Below are 19,231 nucleotides of genomic sequence, written 5' to 3'. Positions count from 1 at the left end.
AACGAGAGAGACAAAGCTCTTCCAAACGAAAAAAGCTCCAACAGTGGGGTAAAAGGGAAGTTTTGTTCTATTGTGACGAATTCTTTAAAGAAAATTAAAATGGAAAAGAGAGTTTAAAAAAAAAATATAGCAACTAAATAAAACAAGAAAGAAAAAGAAAAGATTCAGAAGAAAAAGGCGGATGGTCATATTTTGCTCCTGAATTATGCGAAAATGATCTACATTTGATTTTCATTAATAATTGGACTCATCCATGTTTCTATGGTTACAAAAATAGCTTAATTTACCGATAAGGTTTAGAGACAAAATAGAATAATGTGCAATATGAAGAACAAAATTCTTTTAGAAAGTCCCTATTTATTACAAAATCCCCATTTTTTGGGTCAAACTTAAACTAAAAAGAAAAATGTAAAAAGAGCATTTTTTAAGAAAATAGTAATAATTATCACATATTTAACCATTCCACGTTGGTTCCAGACAATCCAGCCTTCAGATCAATCATTGGAGAATCATTAATAGCGTTTATCGACGCAACTTTCTTAAATTCCCCTTTGATTATCTGATAGACTCCATTAATTCTCCCCAAAAACCCATTCCAAATTTGAAATTCCAAAAAATGGAAATTGAAGCAAATTCAATTCAGCATTTTAAGCTATGGAGCCAATTGGAATTACAGGAATTTTCAGACAAATTCGTTATTCGGTCAACGGAATCTCCTATTGAAGGCTTCTCCGTTAGCCGCTTCGATGGAACCATCGAGAAGCTCAACGGTGAGTTGCAGTTTCATGTTCCGTTTAAAAAAGTACTTAAATGATCAATTATTTGTGATTTTATTTGTTTCTAAATGCTTACTAAACAATTTTTAGGTGATATGAGCTTTGGAAATCCTTCAAAAGTCTCTACGATTTATGGAGTCGCTGGAACAATTAGGTTGTTGGCAGGTAATTTGATATCGAGTTATGCTGCTTTAGCAAAAGTTCTAGAGTTGCAAATATTCAATCTTTTCCAGTTTTCCTATTTTTTTTGTTTTTGATGAACTGTAAATAGTTGGAGGCAGTAGTTAGTAGTTACCTTCACTATCAATCAACTACGTCTTAACAAAAAATAGGTAGGGTTGGTTATATGAATACTCCGATTCCATTCTGCTATATTCATGTCCATTTTGTTACATGCTCAGAGAATTCGTCATAGTTAGACTATTTTTATGTTGGTAAACGTCGATCTTTTTCAAACTTGCTTTTTAAGTTGCTGAAGTGTAAATAGCTGGAGGCAGTAGTTACTGCACTACCTGGTGAAAATGTGATCTGGCCATGCTTCATTGCATGTCGACGGTTAAATATCCTTAAGAACGTCTGATGGAGAAACCTGCACAAAATCTAGAGATAGTATCTCGTAGCATCAATTATTTATTGTGTTTCCTTTATTATGTTAAGTTGCTTTTGCTGATGTGTTTATTTGGATTCATGGCGCAGACAGAGATTGATTAGTACTTTCAATACTACAAGAACAAAGTATTGAAAGTCCTTTACTATTTCCTTTTGTGTAAAATTATCTTCTCAAAAACAGTCGCATATTGAAATATGAAGTTTAAAATATTCATAAAATGCTCATATACATTTAGTTACTCTGTCAAGTGTTTATAGTTGGTGAAGGGCTTGTTGTTAAAGATCAAGCCAATTAACAACTAGTTAGGATTCCATGTTTCATGTTTATTCTAGTTAAGGTGCATTTCCTAGGTTTTAATTTTCCTTTATTTTACCCTGACATTTTATGTCTGCATTGAAATGAAGCTTCTGTCATGCCACCACTTTTTGGGCTTTTAATTCCTTTTATTTGTTGTTGTTTTGCTTGAGCTATATATCCGAGACTATAGTACTTTCCTGCAGTGGCGGAGCTAGGAGTTTCACTAAGGGGAGACAAAATATAAAAAATTAAACACACATAAGTCAAGGGGATTCAATATATAGTATATATATGCATAGAAACAATTTATCTAGCTCTGCCACTGCTTTCCTGTGCTGCCAAACCCTGTATCATATGTTTGGTTATGCATGCACAAACACTTACAGCAATACTAGGAATTGACATATGTAAATCTTTCATCAGATCCATATCTATAACTGCGTCATAAAAGGTAAGGTAGCAATTAATCTAGCTGTTTCAGGTCTTCCTTGAGTGCCAACTTGATTAAACTTAGGTTGTTAACTAAGGGAATGTTTAGGAATGAAGAATGGATAACTCGTGATTTAATTCCAGTTCTGTCAAGATTTAGTTACATTCTTTCTTCTTTTGCAGGATCACATATATTGTTAATAACTTCCAGGAAGGAAGTGGGTAACTATCTTGGTTTTCCTGTTTTTCGTGTGATGTCCATGAAGTTTCTTTCATGCAATGAGGCCTCAACACGTCTAACAAGTGAAGAAGTATGGTTCTCGTATCATAATAGCCAAACTTAAAATACTTTTTTTTGAATAATTTGTTGGTTTTTACTCTTTTCTCTTTTCCTGTTTCTTTTTCTTGTGCTGGTAGAAAAAAGATGAAGCTTACTTCATGAATTTGTTGAGAGTAGTGGAATCAACTCCAGGCTTGTATTATTCCTATGAAACAGATATAACACTGAAGTACGTTCAAGCTGTGAATAACCCCTACTTTTTATCAGTTTAGTCTTGCCAATACTTTTAGTTTCAAGAAATCTAAGTATTCTTACCAGCTTGCAGAGAAGATGCAATTTGGCAAAAGGGTGGATGAGTAAACCAGTTTGGAAGCAGGTTTGTCTACTAGCTGATGCAGTTTTTGAACTCTTTCATAACATTGAATTTGTAGAATGTTATGATAATACTGCTTCCAACTGGCATGTGACCACACATTTTCTTAAGTTTTGAAAACTTGTTGCCATATGACATTATGGACTAATTTTCACCTCTCAGATTGATGTGCATGTGGGACAAATATTGCAGCGTCATATTGAACTACTCTGCCCAATAGTTTGCTTCCCTATGAAGACGCCACCTGTTACATAGTTTTAGAAAAGACTACAGATACCAAATAGAATAATATATTTTTTGGCACCATTCTCTTTAACTAATAAGCTCCGATCACCTTTATGCACAAACAGTATACTGTTTTTCATTAGTGTATCAAACTTGCATAGAGTTGTTTTTTTCTTGAATAATTTGGATTTGGCTTATTTTTAGGCTGATCCGCGGTTTGTTTGGAACAAAAATCTGTTGGAGGAACTGATTGAAAATAAGGTTTGTCAAAGATCTTCGTAGTCTAATACTGGGGATACATTGTCTTCTGATAAATAAGTTCCTTTTCATTTAACAAATTTTAGTATTCCATTGATTACCACAGATTCTTAAAGGTGTATTTGACACTGATATGTAGCTTATCTAAAATCGTCTTTTTTTCCTCTGTTGGTGCAGCTCGATGGATTCATCATTCCTCTTTTGCAAGGAAATATCCTGAAATTCTTGTCCCTACTCTCTCTCCATAGGTTTAAGAATACGCAATTCATAAAAGCCATATCAATGTGTGTTTGTTTCGAAAGTGCAAACACTTTTTCCTTAACCAGGATTTAAGCTTTCAGACTGGACATCTTAAACTCAAAGAATCACCCGCTACCATAGCATTGATTTCAAGGAGATGCACGCGACGCTTGGGTACATCTCCAGCACAAATTGCATTAAGCATGTCACATTGATTTGGATTCAAGCCCAAATCTGTTTTCTTAAGTTAATATTACTGTATTAATTTAGGGACACGAATGTGGAGAAGAGGGGCTAATCTAGAAGGAGACACTGCTAATTTTATTGAAACTGAGCAGTTGCTGGAGTTTGAAGGTTTCAGGTCTTCTTTTTTGCAAGTATGTATTCAAAACATGATTCTTCAGTTAAATTGCATCTCCATGGTTTTCTCATATTTTAGTTGGCAGATAAGGATTTCATGATGTTGCTAACGTATCTAAATGACCGTTATAGCTGCTTGCTTAGACGTACACATTTCCTCTTAACAAAAAAAAAAAGAGGACACTTAAAGACAAAAATGAGAACTATTACATGAGAATAAACACGATAACTATTTCTCCAAGAATTTGGGGGGGGGGGGGGGGGTTATATAAAAGAAAACAGCTAATTACTTACTCACAATGTCCATCAGTCACAACTTCATATATGCCAGTTGCTGAAGTTCTAACTTCACTGAAGAACTATATATTTGGTGTTCCTTTGTTTCACCAGAACATAAATGTGAAAAATGGTACCATTGTATGGTACAACTCTTCAAAAGTGATTGCCTTTTACAAGATGTGAACCATTTAAAATGTTGGGACAGGAAATTCTTGTAAAGGAAAGTAGAGAACTTATATAGCTTCACATGCATTTTTTTCGCTACTTCTCATTTTCATTTTCTCCATGTTTTCAATTAGTAATTGCCTTTTTCTTTTTGTTTTGTAAACCTCAGCCCCATCATAGCCCCTCCCCAGGCGCTAACTGTGGTTCTTCCCTCCTTCCCCTTGGTGAAGTGGAGTGCTGTCTCTTTACTGAAAACCCCATGTGTATTTGTAGTAAATATATTATTTCATGTTTTAGTTGGCAGCATTTTCAGTATGTACAGTCATTCAAATCACATTTAATATTCCTAGTTGAAGTGTATTAAAAATTTTACGAGAGCAAATGCTGTATTAATTACTTTCTTAGCACTATTAATATGCTATGCATATATGAATGCACATATTTTCTGCATCACAGAAAATATCTATGATGCCAATCGTTTATCATTGGTTCTAGTTTGGAAGCATATTTATCATTAGGCATGAGAAATGAGAGAGAAGATGAAGGGGACACAATTTTGTGGTCTTTAATTTGTCATGTCAGTCCTATAAAATTGGAAAGGTAGAGTTTCAGAAAAAGGAAATCTTTTTAGATAAAATTAAATGGAGATGATTGTAGATGATTTTATGCTAGTTCCTAGAAAGCGTCTTTTCTTTGATAAAGTGTCAATTTATCCTATGTATTTGCTCCTCTTGTGAAAATTTGATTTGTGGTGGGACATACAATGCAACTTACAACAACAACAACAACAACAACAAACCCATTGTAATCCCACAGGTGGGGTTTGGGAAGGGTAGTGTGTACGCAGACCTTACCCTACCTTGAGAAGGTAAAGAGGTTGTTTGTGGTAGACCCTCGGCTCAAAGAAAGATGAAAAAGAAACAGTAGCAACAAGCAATAACACCAGCAATCCAATAAGAAAGTCGAAGCGAAAGAAACAACAAATAGTAATAGAAACCTAAGACTAAGAAATTACAAGATTAACACCAATATTACTGGTATAGACAAGGAAAACTCTCGACTACCTAACCTTCTACCCTAATTCTCGACCCCCACACCCTTATGTCAAGGGTCATGTCCTCGGTAAGCCGAAGCTCAATGGTCATGTCCTCGGACATATATTGCAACTTGATTTTCATAAATGAACTTTATCTAACTTATGTATCCAAGCTAGAATTACTAAGCAAGATAGCTTTGTCCATGTGAGTTCAAATGTTGCTACTGCCATGGCTTGTCATTCAGCTTCCATGCTTCTTATAACTATATTTTGCTTTTTACTCTTTCCAGATAAAGATTACCCCAAAACATAATACCCAGAGGTGGAAGCTCTATCTGAGGGTGAACCTTGTCCAATTTGCATTTGTAGGGAAAACAGTTTATTTGTGTCCTTTAACGTTGGGAAGTAGTCCTTTTCATGGGACTTTCTAATGTCTCTAGTGATTACCTATGAGGAACTAGTGTTTGTTTCTCACAACTGCTTTGATACTATGTAAAAATGGGAGAAGAGGTAGGCAGAATAAAGAGAGCAAGCACCAACTCCTACTATATCAGGGCCTTTAGCTTTCACTGAGAAGAAGAGATCACTTCTAGCTAGCTTTTTCCCCTAACCCTAACCAATGAATGATAGGCTGGGTTAGTCTAATTGAAAACGAATTGACTTTCAGTAATCGGAGGCAGGTCATGTACAAACATCTTACAGCCAGGGGTTTTTTATAGATCTGCACAAAAGAATAGTTCACTTATAGAGAGTGCAATTTAAAAAAAAAACGTGAATTTCAAGGATCTAAGCATTGAGAAACCATGTCTTTTGCATTTCAGGTTCGAGGTTCTATTCCACTCTTGTGGGAGCAAATAGTTGATTTGAGCTATAAACCGCGGCTTAATATTATCTATCATGAGGAAACAGTATGTACTTACTCTTCATTATCTCTATGTCAAATCTTCTAGTGTATGAAATATGAGAAATTGCCTTTCCTCTGTTCAGCCGAAAGTTGTGGAGCGCCACTTTCATGATCTTTTGCAAAGATATGGCGATGTCATTGCAGTTGACTTGACAAACAAGGTAAAAAGCTTTTCTGTTGATGTTTGGTTCATTAAATAGCTTTGATGTGCATAATATGGACATTTTTACAAACATCAACTCTGGAGAATGCTTTCAAGTATACGTGTATCCATGCTCAAGTTTCATTTATCCATCTTACTGAGTTTTTTGAATATATCAGGAAGGTGAGGTTGCTTCTATTTTATTTTTTTTCTGTCAGGGCATTTCCTAAACTCCGATTACTATAATCTAAGGCCCTACTTTGCATTCTAAGATATCTCAATCCTTATGAATGATGAAATTTGTGTTAAAACAGTAACTGTTTATTTCATTTCTTGATAGTCATAGCAGTCATGTTCCCCAGTAAGCTGGTCTTTATGAGACTCCACTTAGCAATTTATACCAATTTTACTGCTACAGGAGCTAGTTCTTTTAATGACTTTCACATTTACAAATATCTTGACTATTTCCGTCATCTCTTTTGCAGCTAGGTGATGAGGGTCTATTAAGTTCAGCTTATGCAACAGAAATTCAAAAGCTATCAAGTGTGAGGTGACTGACTCTTTTAAACCTTTTATCTATACGAGGCTGTAAGATCATTTCCATTCCATAGTTTCATAATGCCTGAAGTTAGAAGTTGGAGAGAGAAGTAGAGAAGTTAACAGTTGGCTACCATACTGACGATATAATAGCTATCATCACATTCCTGAAGTTTGTAGATGTACAGAGAAGTGGAGAATTATATAGTTGGCTACAGTTACTTCTGATATGGTGGTCATCATCAAAGTCAGTAGACATCTGGATAAAAGATTGTCCATCCTTCATTCTGATCAAAGGATGGGATTGGAATATTATGCACAGTTTCTACAGTTAGCAATATGTGAACTGTGTTATAATAGTTTTTTAGTCTGTTTTCAAATCAATATTTCAGCAATTTTGTGCCTACTGCACTGCAATTAGATTTTTTGAAGTATTGACTACTCAAATTCAAAAACGAATTTCTTGATTTCTATTTGCACTGTCTCAGATATGTGTCGTTTGACTTTCATCACTGTTGTGGGGGCTCAAACTTTGAAAACATACAACTTCTGTTTGATCAGATCTCTGAGGATTTTGAGAAGCACGGGTAAGAATAAAACTAGAACAACAGTGACACTGTTTGCCAGGAAAAGATGCTTCGATTTGACAATGTTGAATCTCCATGATACTGTTTTTTTATCCCCTAAAATTCACTAATCCAGCTGAGCAGATACTTCCTCATAGACACAGAAGAGCAGATATTAGCGAAGCAGAGAGGAGTTATTAGATCGAACTGCATTGACTGCCTAGATCGAACAAATGTTACTCAGGTTGGAAGAAGCATGTCAATGTTCTTTATTCGATAAAACAAGTCCTTAAAATGCTCCAATCACACATAATATTGTTTATTTTATATGATAATTTCCCTTGTGCTTGCCCTTTATAGTCTGCCGTTATCTTGTGCAGAGCTACCTGGCTCAGAAGTCTTTGAATTCACAACTGCAAAGACTTGGTGCACTTTCATCGAATGAGTGCATTTCTATGTTCAGTGAAGATTTTGAAATCTTTAGGACTAGTATGGACTCTGTAAACTTGGTGATCCTGTTGATTCATACTTGTATTTGTTGTCTACTTAGTCTTCTTAGTCCTGTAATATTTGCAGTGTGGGTGGATCAAGGTGATGAAATCAGCCTGGAATATTCTGGAACACATGCTCTAAAGCGGGATCTTGTCAGGTAATGCATGAAAATATTTTGGGTTTAAGTTAATCAAGCAAAAGGATCATTTTTCTACTCTAATTTACTTGAAACTATACCAGATATGGAAAACAGACTATGACAGGACTTATACAAGATGGGATGAGTGCCCTTTCAAGATACTTCTTGAACAATTTTCAGGATGGAGTTCGTCAGGCATGCTGCAGACACTTATAATCTTATATGAAATGATCTTCTCTTATTTATTCTCTTTAGACTGCAAGTTATATCACCATGTACTTTCCATGCTTTTGCAGGATGCAATGGACCTTATAAGTGGTCGCTATAGTGTTAACAGGGGAAGCCCCTCCCGCGTCCAGCATAGTGGATTAGAATCACTCAGTGTAAGCAATCACTGTTTCTTAGTAAATAACCTAGATTATAGCAGGCCTTCTCCATCTTCTATTGAATATAGTAGAATCAAGAATCTTACTGATTTGTCTTCACAAAGTTAAATCTCTTTCTATGACGATATTGCTGCTTTTACATGTTGTGTGGTGCAAACTTGTTATAAAAGTTGCCCAGAAAATGATTATCAATGACCATATTATAGTGAAAAAGCATCAATCCATTCCAAGTGGTCGCTTGTCTGAAAAATAACTGCTGATTTGTTGCAGTAATTTAGCCAAGTCATTTTACTTCTTTCCTTGTACCACATTATTACACTACTATCGGTCATATGAACAAATATTTGCAGTATCTACCTGTAGCATCAGCTCTTTTAATTGGAGGATTGACCGTGACCACCATCACGATAAACCAAGGTATCATTTTACTTCAGTTTTTTTTTTTTTTTTTTTTTTTGAGCTGAATGGGATTGTCAGTACTCAGTATGCAGTATTTGCTGAGTTTTATCTCATAGTTTCATTTCTCAAAATTCTAATTTAGCATAATCTACTTTGAGTAGCGGGACGAAATACAAATACCTATTTGTCCTCTGTGCTCTGTGCTGGTGTAACTGCTGGAGTTATGGCAATTGTCAAAGCAAATGGAAGGCAAATCTGCTCAAGACCTCGATTATGTGGACTGCTGTAAGTTTGAGCATCATATTATAATAGATATCCAGAACCATGAGGCATCTTTGCTCCATGGACCTTGGCTGCTATTGAAGCCTGAATGGAACCAAGCCGTCAAAGAATTTGGGAACTAGGAGGACGGGACTACGCCAGGAGGAACATGCACTGTTGTAAATTATAATGAAACATGAGAAAACCTCTTAGCAAATCGGAAACATGACTGGTTATATATATTTTGCTTGTACTAAATTTGACTTAAACATGGCTGGAAGTTCAATGTTCCCATAATGTTTACATCCTGATCACAGGAATTGATGATCATATATTTGCATTGTGTCAAACAGTTGAAGCAAAGTATGAATATCCAAACATGGCATTCAATTAGCTGTAATGGAAGTGTACTTTCAAATGCTTTATGCTCCCACCTCTTTATAGTGATTTGTTCAGTTCAATTAAATTTTCAGGTTGACACTATTTTCCCAAATAGCCACATATTGCTTTTTAGTTTGAAGAATAGAACTTAAAAGATGAAAATGTTGCATCGTGAAATTAAAGATTTTTCCGACACTTCTGAGAAGTGTTGCATTGTGAAAATAAAAAATCACCGAGCCTTTGGTATAATAAGCTGTTAGGACTTTCCTAAAAATGAAGATTAAACTATAACGAGATGACGATAGATTAAAGACATTCAATTGAGTTTATGATTCCTAAAGACAAATTAATTGGCCCCAAATATTAAAGGACCGATTGGCATGTTTTTGTTCTTTAATTTTTTACCAAAGATGTTTTTGTTACTAAATTTGAGTAATTTGGCGGTACTAAGCTTATGTCAACCTTATTCATTTGCAGTAGCCTTGAAAAATTCATATACATTTGGAACTACTACAAGCAGTACCCGATGGGAGACATGGGTGTTACATTCTTCATTTGTCTCTTCTGACTGGTGTAAAATGAATAAGAGGTATTTGGTTTTGGTGTGAATTTTTCAAAATCTATTCAAATAAGAAAAATTATATTAAAATCAGAAAGATAACAGTGCATACCAGCTTGCATAGCCAAATAGATACATATAATGAACAAGTGCACATATACAATGTTTGCTTTATTGTATAGACTTACTTTATGATTATGATCTAAAAGGGATTAAACATTCTTGAGTGAGTTCCCTTTTTGTACACGTATTCTAGAGGTGCACTCAATTCACCAGAACTAGAATACGACGATGGTTGAGATACTACAGACGACTCTTTGGCCTCAATGTTGCTGGCTTGAAGCTAGGAAGACCTGTAATTTCTCTACCTGTTACCAGTGTGTTGATATCATAGGTTCCCTCATATGTATAGATGGGCTCCAAGTCACAGAATGCCTACAGATATTGACAGATATGGAGAAAATGAGACCAGAAAAAGTAAGTTGCTGCCGACATGATCTATACAACTCTACAAGTAAATACAATAGGACTTAAGTATTCTCTGCTTTGCATCTAAGAAGGGAAGTTAGCATTGAGTGTTCATCCACAAACCTTTGCTACTAGAAAGTCAGCCAAGATACCGTTTCCGCCAAGTAATTCCCGTCCAAAAGAAACCGTTTCTCTCGCCCTCAAGGAAATCCATGACTAGAAACAAGCAATTAGTTATCAGTCAAAAAGGTCACATACAACCACCCTTAAAATCAGTAGAATAAGGTCTTACTTTCCCCAAGCTAGCTTGACCAGGTGTCATTTTTCCACTCTCGTACAGCTTGCAAAGGCGCCAACCAACAAGAAGCATAGCCTGAATGTTTCCCAACATCTGAACCAACTTCTGTTGATTGATCTGGAAAGCAGCCAGCGGAGCTCCAAATTGCTTCCTCTCTTTCAAATACCTTGAAGTTTGACAAATAATTTAGCCCAAACAAATGTTGAACTGTGGGAAATTTATAAAACATTGAATGAGAAGATTGACAAATAAAGGGCACAACAATATGCTAATGAAAGTTCCTCTAATCCGCTGCATGGTAAAGCTATCGTAAATAGTAACTTCTAGTACTGTTTTATCTTCAATTACTTATTTTCTGAGAGAATCAAATATCAAACCCCATCATCAGTTAAAATTCCTTTGCTTGATAACTTTGACTGTTCTATTTTGAAGTAGACTGATGTGACATTAAAAATTCAATAATGACTATGCTTCAATTCTAATCTAGTTGGGCCGGCCATAATTTTTTAATTTTTAAACCACCATTGGTGATGATTATGCATTGCCTAATCTATGTATTGATTACAACAAAAATACAGAGCCATATGACTCCTTAATATCCACCCCGTTGTATCTCGACTCTTTACATTTTAATACTGAATCATTTTCCTTTTAAGACAAGTAATGGGTTCTAGAGGTTCTCTACATTAACATAAATCCCTACACAAAATAAAAGCCTCCTAATCAACACCAAACTTTAATGTCAATTTCTTAATCCAACTAGTTGGTACCACTTGTAAGGATCTTTTGCTTCTATAATTCTATTGTGTTTTGTTCTTCGCCAAGAGAAGAAAAACGTTTTTGAGATATTGTAGGTTTTTTAGACAGCTTTCTTTCACGTGAAAAATAACATATCGGATGCATATTTTTGTGAAACTCCAGATAAGTATAATGTCACTGCTACAGTAGAACATTGTAGACAATTGCAATCTCAAAAATCAACTTGCCTTATATATCCAGCAGGAATTAGCTTAAAGTCCATGATTTGATCCAAATGGTGTGTATAATTAACTTTCATTTGATGGTAAATAAAACAGGTGACCTAATTAATAGTAGTACCTGTGACACATATCATAGACACCCATTGCAATGCCTATAGGTTGCCATGATACCATGACACGTGATACAGCAAGCACCTGTTCAGGAAACAACGTATAGACTGTAAAGACAGTTTCAGCTAGTTAAGTAATTGGAGGTGCCAAAATATTGGTAATAACTTACAGGACACGATTATAAATGACAGAACTTCAAGAAAATGAATTGCCAAGATGCATGCTTGTAGCACTGGGAGTAAACAAAATCATTATAATGAGAACAGTTGTTTCATCAATTAGTAGGCCTATCACACTAGGAATAGATCCATTAGCAACATTAGCAAACACTGAAAAGTTGGGGATTGGAGGAATTAAAATTGTAATCCATTTCTTTTTTTGGATGCCTATGTATTTTCCTTCTTTAATGAATTAAAAGAACATTTTTTCAGTTTTTTTTTTTTTTTTTTTTTGTGGGGGGGGGGGGGGGGGGGGGGGGGGAGCTTCTGGAATTTTAGAAACTTTATGGGCATGACTAGAAACATACATTCATTCAGTCTCTTAAGCTTTTTTTATTCTTGTTCCCTAGTCAGACCAAACCATTAGTGACAAACCTTTTAGTGCATTAAACTCGGCTCAAAGATTTATTAGTAGAACAAGCTTAGGTGCAAATTTTGCATCATCAACGACAATTAAGCATTGCAGCCATACAGCCATACCTTGCTTGTATCCTGGAAAGAATTGACGCCAGGTAGTCTATCCTCATCTGGAACAAATACATTCTTTAAGAGAATATCTCCATTTTGAACCATCCGCAGCCCAATCTTGTTTTCTATTTTAGTAGCTTGCAAGCCTGGAGCATCCTTCTTTACTATGAAACTGAGACAAAAAAATAACCAATTTTGAGACAAAAATAAGTGTTCAGGACGGAGAGAGACCCATGAGCAAAGTGACCTTCACTTTACACAACTAAGCATGATAGTCATACCTCTAGATTCTACCCTGGGAATAGGAGCAAGCAACAACCAACTCGTTCTACAAGAAGGTTAAACGAAATCCTAAATACTAACATTTATCTTAAACTAAACCTAAGTCTTGAGATGGTAAAAGCTAGAACACGCTGGCTTTTTATCACAAGAGACATTCAGAATGGCCTCAAGTCATGCTTGCAATAGGCGAAAGATGTGGTGAACTGGATCACTTACCCATTTATTTGGTTTGTGGCTGTGTTTCTAGCAAAAATAACCAATACATCCGCAAAAGTGCTATTTCCTATCCATCGTTTTTGCCCATCAAGGATCCAACCTCCTTCAACCTAACCATTAGAAATCAGAAAAGCAGGGGAGCATCTTAAGCAGCTTTTACCCTAAAAAAGGAACACAAAAAATGAAGAATGGTAAAGAAATTAAAAAACAGGACTAAATTTTAGATTCTAGACCTTTCTGGCAGTTGTCCTCAAAGCACTTGCATCACTTCCATAGTCTGGCTCAGTTAGCCCCTAACTCCAAAAAGACATAGATTATAACTACTTATGTATGATAGAACAGATGCTAATGCTAAATCAATATCTAGAACCAAAATATCTTACCCAACAAGCTACGGTGCTAAGTTCAGCCAGAGATGGTAAGTATTTTTGCTTTTGCATTTCTGACCCGCATAGAGCTATTCTTGAAAGAAATCAATGATTAATAAGTTCTCTATCATTATTTTGAGACAACTGTATCTGAAAATGCCAGGATAAATAAAAATGGTGCGAGCAGAAACTTTGGATAATAGAAAAATTTACCAATAGTGAGCATTGCCAAAGATGAATGCACCAAAATGAATGTCGAGCAGCTTGCATCAACTCTGGCAAGTTCTGCTAGGGCAACGGCACTTCCAGTTATTGAGAGACCTGGACAACCATACCCCTGAAGCCAAAAGTAAATAAATGCCTCATAGACGTTGAGAATGCAGGAAATGAAAGCTTATTATGCTCTATAGAAACACCTTTATAGAGCCACCAGATATGTGCAAAGCACCTAGTTTTGGAATGACTTCAAACGGAAACTCTGCTTTCTCCCAGTACTGCACAATCAAATTAAGAAAGGAATAAGTCTCAAACGCTCAACTCCTTTCCTTAAAAATTTGAGTTCGTAGGGAGCAGTAACTATATCAGCAATTAATAGAGCCATGAAATGGAACGACTTAACACATACAAGAAATACAGAGAACTAAAGAAATACCTTTGTCATTATAGGTGCAACTTCTTTTTCCATGCACTCTCTTACTTTCATTCTGATTGCTTTCTCTTCAGGAGTCAAAAGATCATCAAGTTGATAATAGTCCGAAGCTGTAAAGCTTACATCTCAGTTAGTGAAATCACCAGCATACATGTGACCACAAAAATAATAGTCCGAAGCTGATACATGATCTTTTCAAATGTTAATCCCAAGTAAATCAAGCTGCTCAGCTTGAATATCAAACAACATCATAACAAAAATAACTCAATCCTTAAAGAAAAGAGAGCAACACAAATTTGTTTCCCAAAGTGCAAGCAAAGTTTGGGCCTCCCAATTAGTGGCGACAGATTCAGAACTACCCATGAAAAACTAGCTGAGAAAGAACCAACCAAGTGCCAAATAACCAAATTCGTACACGAAAAGTAAGTGTCACCTGGCAATTCTTCAAAAGAGTACTTAGCTTCTTTCTTCGAACCCTAAATGCAGTCAATACACTTATACAACAACAACTACTACCCCTCGATCCCAAATAAGTTGGGTTCGGCTATATGAATCCTCATTGATCATGTTCTCCGTTTAATCTCATCTCATGCCAATATTATGCAAATACAAATAGAAAGTACTAAAAGTTCTCTATATTTTCTAAACATACAAATCTCTGAGTCAATACACTAATAAGTAGAGTAAAAATTAATCCATCTTACCGCATGTAGGAAAGTCGGAAGCTGGAGTTGCTTGAGGAAATGCAGTGGAAACATCCAAAGCTGGTAAATCAAAATAGGAGCTTTTCGCCTCTTTATACATTTCCTCTGCATCACATTTACAAATATAAGTCCTTAATCAAACGAGCAACACAGAGTGACTGAAGCACAAACAGAATTACTTTATTAACATCATACTAATTTAAGTAAATTTCTTAAAAGATGATATTTTACAGCAATTTTTGCCAGATTTAACAAATATCTTAGCTTTTTCACCATCCAAAGATTCTAAAGTTCAAAACAAAGGAATGATCACTAACTATTTAAAAATATTGACATCTGTTTTTTCTGACATAAAAAGTATTTATAGTAATATTATTAATATTATTTAAAAACCATATTCAACAAAACAGTAATCCCCAAAAACTCTTACTGATAGAAAAAAAAAATGTACCTTTTTGCGCTGCAATTAACTAATGTGTTTCATTTCCCTTGGCTTTTTAATATTTCAAAGACTGATAATTTCCTTGCATCTGATTCTAAAGAATTTGCAACTATGACTCTTTGAAGAACGAAAATATTAAAATCTTAATTACATTAAAAAATGAACCCAGCAATTTTCTCCGAACGTAAAAAGGAAAAAGAACCCACCTTGAGTTCTTGTTGATGGAACTTTCATGAAGATACAAGCGAGGATTCCCGAGCTGAGAAAGAGTGGATGAAGAAACTACAACAAGAAGAAGAACGAACAATGTTTGGCACGCAAATCTAGGTACGTTTATTTAAGAATTTATTTGATTGATACATGGAACGACCGTCATATTTGTTCATTATTATCAATTCATTTTGCGTGCTTTGACTAACATATTGTTTGAGTGGTTGTTATTTGATAAGGTATAGCATAGTATTGTATTATATTGTAATTGTTATAAATAGAATTCTATTTAAGTTGAATATCTATATTCTAGAGAGATTCTAGGGTTTATTACTTGGTGGCTAAGTTACCATCTTCCTATAAATAAAGGTTCTACTCCATTGTAAATTATCTCATATCAATAAGAATTCTCTTCTCCTTACTTTTGTCTGCAATATTCTTCTTCTTCTTTTATTGTTTTATAACACGTTATCAGCACGAGACTCTAACCAATTGAGTAGAAGATTTGGGATTGAGCATAATGATTGTCAATTATTCTATGAACTTCCTTCATGATTAAATTTTGGATTTAAGGTAAGTATTTTACTTTTCTCTTTCAAATTCTTGACATTTTATAATTTGATTTTAAATACAAGCAAAGACGATAAATTTTGATTGCAACTCCAATGGAGTTTGAAAGATATTATAACCACCCAAAGTGGTAAAATTTCTATGTCTTGCCATGATCAAATTCATGTATGATTGTGGGCAAAGAATTGAAAATTCGTCCCATTGAATTTGCTCCATTCTCATTCCTTAAGAGAATGTGATAGCAATATGTGATAAGTCTGAAAGAAGACAAAATTATTACTATGAATGTGTCAATGGATGTGTCAATGGATGTGGGCGTGGCAATATACGAAATTATAATTGTCATCATTATGGTAATGAGAACAATAAGGATTCTCAAAATAATCCTTCACTCTGTGAAAGTAATATTTGTCATCGATTTGACATGAGATTTTATAAACGCACATATAGATGATTATTGTCTATTCATGATGTGAATGTGACAACATCTAATTTATGAATACATATTCATTCTTGGAAAAATATGAACGTGCTAGTGGTAGTGAATATACCACACTCACCTCTAGAGGGAGGTTTGAGAGGAAATAAAAAAATAATGTCATTATTATGGCATAAATGGTCGTTAATCACGTACTTATTGTAACGCCAAAATATTTTGGCAATGTAATTATTAAAAGACAACGGTAATGCAAGAAACAGATATTGCATATAATTTTGACCATAACCATAATGGTATAACTTTCTCTTTAAAAGAAATATTCACCATATGGATGTTGATGAATATGTGGTAGTACAAAATTAATTGAGAGCTCTGGAAGAACCAATTATACTATTTTGGAGAAACACAATTGATTACCAATAAGGTATTGTGTTGTAGTAAGTCTCAAAGAAATTTATTCAGTTTCGAAAGTATTCGCGAAAACGGTTGGTTATATTGAGACTATAAATAAAGGAAGATTTAATATCTTCTATTACTACAACTTGTAGCGGGATAATATTTATGTGAAAAGTTACCCGTTTTATTCTCCAGTTTATACTACACAAATAAAAGAATACCACAATAAAGTAGAACTTTATTGATATAAAACCCATATCATAATAAATTTGGAGTTTATTGATATCCAGTTGGCATAGCTGGTTTAGCCATATCAATTTAAGTATGATGTGCAAAAATAATAGAGAACTCACATGGGTAAATATTAAAGAACTAGAAAGTTCTTTACGATTCTCTTATATTGCTTATTCTCATTAATTAATTGACCAACTAAAGTTGGGATTGAATCCCATAAATTCTGGAAATATCAAAGGTAAATATGGGCCCATTCACCTGCCATGTACCATATAAGATGCATTTATGAGATGGTTACATGTGCAATTATTATTAACTCGCAACATGGTGTTTTGCGAGGTAACTTGCTCAATAGTTTAATTTCGAGCATAATTTTCAGATTTTCTATTCAAGAAGTTTATCTTGATAAGTTGGTTTACATCACAGCTGGTTTAGCAAAATAATTTATTGAGTGCCTCCACTTAATAGCTAAATTGTTGCTGATGAGAACAAAGTTATCTATATCAGTTTGATATAGGTCATATACGAAAGTATATTACATTCTCACCTCACAAGTGGTTCGGGGTCAGGAACCAAATAATTTCATCTTGTTATTATTGATGTGCGGTGTATATATTGATTAAGACCATAACACACAAAGATGAGTTCCCAAAATTAAGGAAGCAAGTTAGTTTTTCTAACATGAGGGGGAGACATGATAAACAGTTGAGAAAAAGTTACGTGCAATGAATTATCATTTGAACATTTAGATCCTCGAATAAGATAATATGAACTTGAAGTTCATAAAGGGATAATTCATTTGCAATATATTGCAAAGTATGCCAGACGCATTTGCTTACCCAAAGAAAGTAACTATATTCTCATTTGCTTATATAAGTCCTAGAAGGACAAAGTCTATGGTATGCTTAAAGCATATAGACAAATCGGTTTCAAATAGCTTCTTGATAAAGAAGATGGGCAAATGATCAAAGTGATCATAATAAGGAGGCAAGTGATCTAGAAGATCACATGACATAACACTTCATAAAATCTCATGAGAGATTCAGGTACCTGAATATATGAATGAAGAGATCTCTATGTTATGTCTTTATGAAAAAATATTGGAACCGATATAAAATGTTCGTCGACGACATCTATGATAACGCTAAATATAGAATTGGTTTCATATGAAAGACATATAATTTTGTCTATGTTGTTCAAACGCTTGAAGGTATAAAGTCAATGGTATGTGCAATCAGTTTCCGATATCTTATATGTCTAGCATAACATAAAAACTTGATATGCATCTAAAGTCTATTATATGGCTTATATGACTTAACTTATATGACAATCCATGAAGGATTTAAGTCGCTTAAAGCATATACAATTTTTGGTCTTGAAGTACCACATCCTAAGTGCAATTTGTGCACATATGTATTTTGCTATAACTATAAGCATGATAATGTGATAGCGAGAATACCTCTATGGAGATATTGAAAAGGCCATTCTATGGCAGTTTACGAAGATACATTCAAGTTAATATGGTTGATTTGTTTATCAAGTCTCTACCAAAGATCGTTTGAAGATGGTGCACAAAATTGGAATGCAAATTCTTAAAGATGTGAATTAATGCTCTCATCAAGGGGAGTTAATATGCGTTGTACTCTTTTTCCCTTACAAAGTTTTGTCTCACTGGGTTTTCCTTGCAAGGTGTCACGACCCAAAATCCCAACCCGGTCGTGATGGCGCCTCTCGTGAGGCAAAGGCCAGCCAATCAACAAAACAATACATCTCTTTATAATTGCGTAACATGAATAAGTCTAAATCATGGGCAATATAATCTTAAATGCGAAATAAACATGATAGAACAAGGAAAACTCTCCCAACTCAGCTCGAAATCGGGGTGTCACAAGTCATGAGCTACTACAGAGTTTACTAATATTTTACAAAGTCTGGAATTATCATAAATAACAAAGATAAGGGAGAAAATGGGGTTGCGGACGTCAACAGCTACCTCGTTACTCCTAGTCACCGCCTGGCCTGGAAAGAATCAGCGCTCAGGAGCGAACTCAGCTCTGCCTGTATCTGCACACATGGTGCAGGGA

The 19,231-nt window shown here is 34.8% G+C and overlaps 2 protein-coding genes across 2 annotated transcripts; one reads left to right on the top strand and one right to left on the bottom strand.

The window, feature by feature from the left end:
• The first annotated feature begins 477 nt into the window (after window positions 1–477).
• LOC104238920 (phosphoinositide phosphatase SAC8) lies at window positions 478–9,574 on the top strand. Its single transcript, XM_009793434.2, has 20 exons — window positions 478–770; window positions 867–941; window positions 2,296–2,423; window positions 2,530–2,621; window positions 2,711–2,768; window positions 3,195–3,251; window positions 3,426–3,459; window positions 3,582–3,662; window positions 3,759–3,865; window positions 6,150–6,236; window positions 6,316–6,393; window positions 6,860–6,924; window positions 7,400–7,498; window positions 7,622–7,721; window positions 7,858–7,966; window positions 8,054–8,126; window positions 8,210–8,303; window positions 8,405–8,491; window positions 8,845–8,911; window positions 9,055–9,574. The coding sequence occupies exons 1-20, from the start codon at window positions 617–619 to the stop codon at window positions 9,180–9,182; spliced, it is 1,773 nt and encodes a 590-aa protein (XP_009791736.1). The 5' UTR covers window positions 478–616; the 3' UTR covers window positions 9,183–9,574.
• A 582-nt stretch (window positions 9,575–10,156) lies between these two features.
• Window positions 10,157–15,688, bottom strand: LOC104238925 (acyl-coenzyme A oxidase 4, peroxisomal). Its single transcript, XM_009793443.2, has 13 exons — window positions 15,505–15,688; window positions 14,857–14,961; window positions 14,156–14,262; window positions 13,920–13,997; window positions 13,717–13,840; window positions 13,519–13,592; window positions 13,369–13,428; window positions 13,136–13,245; window positions 12,650–12,809; window positions 11,959–12,035; window positions 10,855–11,026; window positions 10,686–10,778; window positions 10,157–10,529 (listed from the first exon to the last, which is right to left on the bottom strand). The coding sequence occupies exons 1-13, from the start codon at window positions 15,530–15,532 to the stop codon at window positions 10,398–10,400; spliced, it is 1,320 nt and encodes a 439-aa protein (XP_009791745.1). The 5' UTR covers window positions 15,533–15,688; the 3' UTR covers window positions 10,157–10,397.
• Between the last annotated feature and the right edge of the window lie 3,543 nt (window positions 15,689–19,231).

Source organism: Nicotiana sylvestris, chromosome 12 (genome assembly GCF_000393655.2).
Source record: "Nicotiana sylvestris chromosome 12, ASM39365v2, whole genome shotgun sequence".
Lineage (NCBI taxonomy): Eukaryota > Viridiplantae > Streptophyta > Magnoliopsida > Solanales > Solanaceae > Nicotiana > Nicotiana sylvestris.
Note: the sequence above shows the minus strand (reverse complement) of the source record. Positions and strands in the feature narration are given on the sequence as shown.

Excerpts from the sequence above, each read along its gene's own strand:
- LOC104238920 (XM_009793434.2), top strand. The coding sequence starts at position 617 with ATGGAAATTGAAGCAAATTCAATTCAGCATTTTAAGCTATGGAGCCAA. Across the intron at positions 3,866-6,149 it reads TCAGGTCTTCTTTTTTGCAA|GTTCGAGGTTCTATTCCACT; the intron begins GTATGTATTCAA and ends TTTGCATTTCAG. Across the intron at positions 8,492-8,844 it reads GTGGATTAGAATCACTCAGT|TATCTACCTGTAGCATCAGC; the intron begins GTAAGCAATCAC and ends AAATATTTGCAG.
- LOC104238925 (XM_009793443.2), bottom strand. The coding sequence starts at position 15,532 with ATGAAAGTTCCATCAACAAGAACTCAAG. Across the intron at positions 14,962-15,504 it reads TCCATCAACAAGAACTCAAG|AGGAAATGTATAAAGAGGCG; the intron begins GTGGGTTCTTTT and ends AATGTGATGCAG. Across the intron at positions 10,530-10,685 it reads CTGACTTTCTAGTAGCAAAG|GCATTCTGTGACTTGGAGCC; the intron begins GTTTGTGGATGA and ends CAATATCTGTAG.